General features: G+C 38.0%; 1 protein-coding gene across 1 annotated transcript in view; it reads right to left on the reverse strand.

Moving 5' to 3' along the window:
• Window positions 1-123: 123 nt before the first annotated feature.
• Window positions 124-6,387, reverse strand: part of LOC107090056 (platelet-derived growth factor subunit A-like) — a 15,071-nt gene continuing 8,807 nt past the window's right edge. The window contains exons 5-6 of the mRNA XM_015383216.1: window positions 1,695-1,821; window positions 124-894 (exon numbers count right to left, since the gene is read on the reverse strand). Of these exons, the coding sequence (XP_015238702.1) occupies window positions 884-894; window positions 1,695-1,821 (138 nt within the window). The 3' untranslated portion in view covers window positions 124-883. The remainder of the gene's footprint in view (window positions 895-1,694; window positions 1,822-6,387) is intronic.

Consider the following 6,387-nt stretch of genomic DNA (forward strand, 5'->3'; position numbering starts at 1 on the left):
TTCCATGAAGTTTAGCCTCTCAGCCAATAATTTTAAACTATTTGGTTGCAGTTCAAGAACCTTAAAACTGATGCTATTATATAACGACACCAACTGTGTTTCATATAAATATCTTTATTTGCTTAAGTAAAATCCTGCTTCCATCTTTTATGGATAAAATGTATCAGAAGTAGAAAACAAACAGCATTAAAAGATTATAAAAATCGGGGGTTATACATGAATGATTTACCAGAAGAGGGAGTATGGAGTATGAAACCTCATCCCAGCTCCCACAGTTGCCACTGTCTGAGTTCTGCGTACATCACATGCCAATCCACAGGACCAGTTCATGTTTACAGAAAGCCCTCCTTTTTATTTTGAAATGGATTCTTTTTGTTTTTCTGATGTCTGATTTCATAAAATGAACTTGTTCTTGTCTTTGGCGAACAATGAAGAAGGACTCTCCCCTGTTCTGCAATGCCATGGGGTCAGTGGGAATGACAATATTGACTTGAATACCTTGTATTTGCAACAGAGAGAAAAAAAAAAGAACAATTGATGGAGTCTGTGTATCTGTAGAAGAAAAGTTGCCAACCAGGAGCTGATCTTCAATGCTAAGGAGTTATCACTCAGGTGGAGGAGAAGAGCATAAGCAATGTGTTCTTTGAAGTCCAGGGGTCCAAACATTGCCCTCCTTCATGGAGATATGTTCATTTTGTCTGAGGTACCTCTCTGGGTTTGAAAGTCTAGCTGTTTATTGCAATCTCTTAAGTGTACACTTCAGTTTTAAATGGGTCACGTATTCCTCTTGGCACAGGTCACAAAGCTTCTATAAAATGTGTCCTTCCACAGCAGGCGGTGACAAAGACATCGGAAGCGGTTGTGACCCCTCCACTGCATCTCTTCACCTGATACCTGATCAAAGAAAAGTCTTTGTGAGTATAAGAATGGATGAGATCATGCATTGCTTTATTCGTTACACACTACAAAGAAACTCATATTCCAATGGCAGTTTTTTTTTGTTAGATCATTTGATAAGTAAAACTATCAAGTCAGCCTATGCTGGTTGTAGGTGGTGACCCTGGTTTAAAAAAAAGATAATTTTTTTTCTAGCAATTGTTTTTTCACTTTTGGCCTTTTGACCAAAAGTCTTGGCAAGTTATCTATTTTTGTTCATTTATTTGAATTATAATGGCAAAATGTAAAACAAGATAATAAAAAAATATATATTTTTCTAAAGGTAAAGTGAAAGATTTTCATGAATTTTTGAAAACACCCACCTTCTCCACTTAAAAAAAAAAAAAAAAAATACACTTCCCTTGCACTGCTCCCGAGAGGGAAGCAGGTACAGAGGGAAAAGCAAATTTTGAGTTAGCATGATCACAATGAGGATCATTTAAAAGTTTATTTTGTTTTCTGACAGATCATGGTTTATGGGAAGTTTTGATGTGATGCAAGGATAAGATAATCAATAATAAATAACAAATAAGAATTTCATATGCAGTTTAAAGAATGGGTTATTTTTATTAGGTGGTAAATGCCTCTAATGTTAGTTTTTTGGCCACATATCTTTAAAATTGTAACCACAGAGCAGAGAGACCTGCAGAAATAAAGTCTTTAGTTTAATATTTAATTTTAGCTTGACTGCCATATATTCAACTGAACAATGAACAATTGAGGGAATAGAACAAATGCATGTAGATCTGCAAGCTCACCATGTTCTCTGTCTTGGTTTTGGCTGAAGTGCCGTCTGCTGCTGCACATGCACTCTAAGTGGTCCTCCAGTGTCACCTCCACCTCCCGCAGTCTAGGCTGACGCCGTACATACTCCACCTTTGCCACCTGAAACAGATATAATAGAGAATTAGGAGAAAAAAATCTATTTTAATCCAAAAAAACCCCCCACAAATTAGCGTACTGAAAGTTTTATTTTAAGTTTCTTTAATGAAATCTAGGATGAATATATAGAATTGTTTAGCTAACTACTGTCTTACAAAGAAAGATTATTTGATCAAATGAAGCACTTTATGGACCAAAAAGATATTTTTTACACTTTAAAAAAAGCTAATTTACATAAATCTCTAGATTTTTGAATGATCTAAACAGTTTTTGAGGAAATATCCTCATGCATATGTGGTATTAAATCTCTATAAAGAATGTAGACTGTCTTGTGCCAACGAAGGAAATCATAACAGGTACAGCATAAAAATCTGTCCTGCATAGCCAGCTGAAGCCTATGCATATAAACTTGCAGGTATTTTTGTTTTCTATGATCTAAATGAAAGCATTCTGGATTAGGCTAAAACACATTAGCTTGAGGTCCTTCCTTTACTCACAAATTTCCCTTTACTTTTTTAAATCACACAGAACTATGCAAACAGATGGGTGTGTCTCCCTTTGTTTGGATAAATTAATTACTCAAGGTCAAGAAGCTTGATTTCAGTGTCAACACACATGCATAATGTCGGCGCTCAGCTGCTGAAGCAGTAGCTGTTAAACATGTGTACACAGTAATCTAGTTGTAAAGCAGTTACATAAAGTCTGCATGCTTCACATTCACTCCCCTGCATTGGTGGAGCTTTAGGACTGATTGCAAAAGAGTCTCTGTTTCAAGTCTGAACAAATTCACAAACAGCCAGGCTTAGGCTTGAAGAAGGGACAAAAGAGGTTCGGCTGAGGTGAGAGGCTGTGCAAGAATGAGACCGTGTTGAAAGGTAAGCCCTGGTGTTCTGCAGAGGATGTCTTTAAAAAAAAAAAAAAGCTGTCAGAAGCTGCAGTATTCTAAAGCAAAGTTTAAAAGTTTAAATAGTGAACTATATTTCATGTAAAAACAGTGTTAAATCACATTAAAGACATGACCTTAAAACCCAGACTTTAGTACCAGTAAAGAAAGCAACATGGCTCTCTCCCCTGTGCAGCATGGGCTAAGGAGTGCTAAAGTGTAATAAACAAATAGTGTTTAACTCTAATCTGTGCATGTGGAAGTATGTGCATTGTCTATTTGAATAATATCTACTGTGAGTTATAAAACACTCTTTTGTCTTTCAAACCTCAAGCAGCAAGAGCAGCAAAAATGCTTGTGCTACTTCATTTTTGATGCTTGTACAAGTTTTATTTTGACACAGTGGCATAACGACAAAACAATAGGCCCATAAGCAACATTATCCGGGTGGGCCCCATATGAAGTACAACATGAGATAAAGGTTCAGGATACGGCGACAGTTCCATAAATCAGCCAAGAAGATACAATTATGCAATTCTCATTAGTATATGATCACCCATTACACACAGAAAAATAGTGACTGCGCACCTTGAACGGAACCAATGGTGACAGCACACCAACACATCCACGAAAACATGTCGATGGCTCATCATGCATGTCCATGAAAACACATTTGGTATACCGCTAAACATCCATTAAAACACATAGGTGACGGCAGACCAGACATAGGCAAAAATCATAAAACCCAGAAAAAAATCAGACGAGCCAAACCTCAAAGCATGTATTTTAAATGTTAACACTTGTACAGTACTCACAAAGTGAGCACACAGACTAGGAACCCACTTAAACTAGTCCTTCTACTACTGTGGTGTGTTGCCAACATTTCTCTTAAGTAATGAATTGTTAATCTTTGAGACATGCAGTTGTTGCTATGCACAGTACTAGTCATTCAAAAACATTGTCACTAGTTGGAGGCTAAGCTTACGTCTGAAATGCCTGTAAAACATTCATACAAAAGCAATATTATGTAATAACCGATCTATTTTCAAGCACCACTCAACTCTTTATCGTGAAGATGTGTACAGTACTCTGCTGATGTTTTGGCATGTCTGCATTGAAATGCCATAAAGACATGTAAAAGCAAAACATGACGAGCACGGTCACAGATTTTAACACACACACACACACGTTGCGCCTTAATGCATGTCAACCATTGACTTTGCAGTAAACTAGCTGCTCCTGCTGCATGTTGGGAAGCCTTCCAACTTTAGGGACTTTACTATTACCAAGGATTAATTTCAGCAAATGTACCAGTGAAGAAATGCAAAAACCTGCTCAACCTTTAACAGAAGATCTCCTCTAAATTCAGACCAAAACACCCCTTGCTTGTGTCCGAGTCTACATAATCCCATTGATATCTTTAACTATATAGGGGTGTATTTGGGTAAAGGGGGAGCCTATTTGGTAAACATTTAGATATTTGTATTACAAGTTAGGTTTTGTCACGATTTGACCGTCTTAGTTTTAATTTCGCCAAAGCTGATGATGTTTCGCTTTGCTTCGGTGTCTTTCTTACTATCTGACTCTTGACTTTTGCATCAAATTTTTGTATAGGTCAGTAGCCTAGTAAACTAGCCCCACCCGCTGGCGGCAAAAATAATTTTTGCCTGCGAATGATCTAGCCTCGATTAATGCCTCAGGCCCTAGAACTGGCTGGCCAATCACGACACAGAGATACATTTTGAATTTCTGGATGCAAAGTGGGCGGGGTTTTGAGGGCGGGACAATAAAGCTGCGCAACGCTGGAGAAAGTACAACAAGGAAGATGGCAACAACTATTGAACAGTTCTCGTTGACTCAGCTTTAGAATCAGTTTTGGAAGGATTAGACTTGGGGTTTTCATTGAAACGTGAGCAGAAAGAGCCTCTACGCTCATTAATTTTTAAAAAGGACGCATTCAACATTTTACCCACAGACTGTTTGTTTACACTGCCCCACCAGCTTTCTGTCACGCTTACTACGTGACAGTCAGATGCGCTCATGGGTCACAGTGTTGGCCAATAGGCACAGACACTTCTACATTAGTCTACATTACATCATAGCACCTGATTTTTTGTCAAATTTGATTCGAACCAATGTTGTGAACTTTACTGTAATACTAATACAGGGATAAACTGTTGACTTCCCAGGTGACAGGATCCAGCAGAATGAGAAACTCCCCTAGTGCATCAGCAGTCACCCCTGCATATGGCAGCAACAGACAGGAGGACTGAGGACTTTTTCTTAATTATCAAATGCAAGTATCATACAAAATATGAAATTGAGAGTGTGGACGAAAACTTCCACACCTTCTATATTTCCATCCATCCATCTATTTTTCGTCACGCTTATCCCTGCTGGGGTCGCGAGGGCTCCTGGTGTCTATTTCCAGCGGTCAATGGGTGAGAGGCGGGGTCCACCCTGGACAGGTCACCAGTCCATTGCAAAGCAACGCAGAGACAAACAACACAAAAAACCATTCACACACAAACTCACACCTAAGGAGAATTTAGAGAAGCCAATGAACCTAACAGTCATGTTTTTGGACTGTGGGAGGAAGCCGGAGTACCCCGAGAGAACCCACATATGCACAGGGAGAACATGCAAACTCCATGCAGAAAAACCAATGACTGGGACTCAAACCCAGAACCAAGGCAGCAGTGATACCAACTGCACCACTCTGCAGCCCCCTTCTATATTTAGATAGAAAAAAAGAATCTTTTATAAAATAATAATAAAAAAAACATTGTTTAAAAATTTGTGTTTAGTATCTTCAGTACAGTTTACTTTTGCATTGAACTACATTTTTCTGCTTTTCTATATGAAATTAATCTTAAATGTTTCTAAACGTCACTGGTTCCTAAAATGTCTCCTGAATTCCCACTGTCCTTCATATTTGAGTTGTCTCCTTGCCATTACACAACCGAATGAGTTTCTGCAGCACCTGCTTCCTGCTGAGGAGGTCATATAATCAATTATTGTATCAATGGGGGAAAAAAAACAACATAAATGTATGTATTACCTTTTAAGAAAAAATATTCTATGTAACAAATTTGAGTGAGTGCTGGAGGTTGGTAACAGATCACACCCAACCCTTGGAGACCCTGGAGGATAAGCAAGTACAGACAATGGAAGTCTGGAAGTGGGGAAAAAATGTTTAATTAAGTTTTTATGGTTTTCCATAAGTAGGTGTGCCAACTTTGTGCGAGCATGTGCTCTTTATTATATATTCTAAGTGCAAACATGGTAAAGCACATGATGAACCAAGGTGACTGAATAGTCTGTCTCCTCTGTGTAGAGTTATGGGAACACAACGCTGAACGTTGTCAGGGACTCCTTGCAACCTTTAAATAAACATTATGGAGAGAAGCTCTCAGGCAAATAGCACATCAACATCAAAAGCTGCAGGGCACAGAGCATGTTGTTAATAACTGTGTATTTTACATAATTGGGCTTTTTTTATCCATTACGTCTTTTTTTTAATTATATTTTCACACTAATCAAAGACTAGAAAAAGTGCATTTTATCTGTTAAGTCAAATCGAATCAAATTTGAATGAAGATACAAAAGATTAAGATTGTCATGCCCTGAACTTGAGCAAATATCTATCTATCTATCTATCTATCTATCTATCTATCTATCTATCT

The sequence above is a fragment of the Cyprinodon variegatus genome, unplaced genomic scaffold (assembly GCF_000732505.1).
Source record: "Cyprinodon variegatus isolate N-32 unplaced genomic scaffold, C_variegatus-1.0 Scaffold278, whole genome shotgun sequence".
NCBI lineage: Eukaryota > Metazoa > Chordata > Actinopteri > Cyprinodontiformes > Cyprinodontidae > Cyprinodon > Cyprinodon variegatus.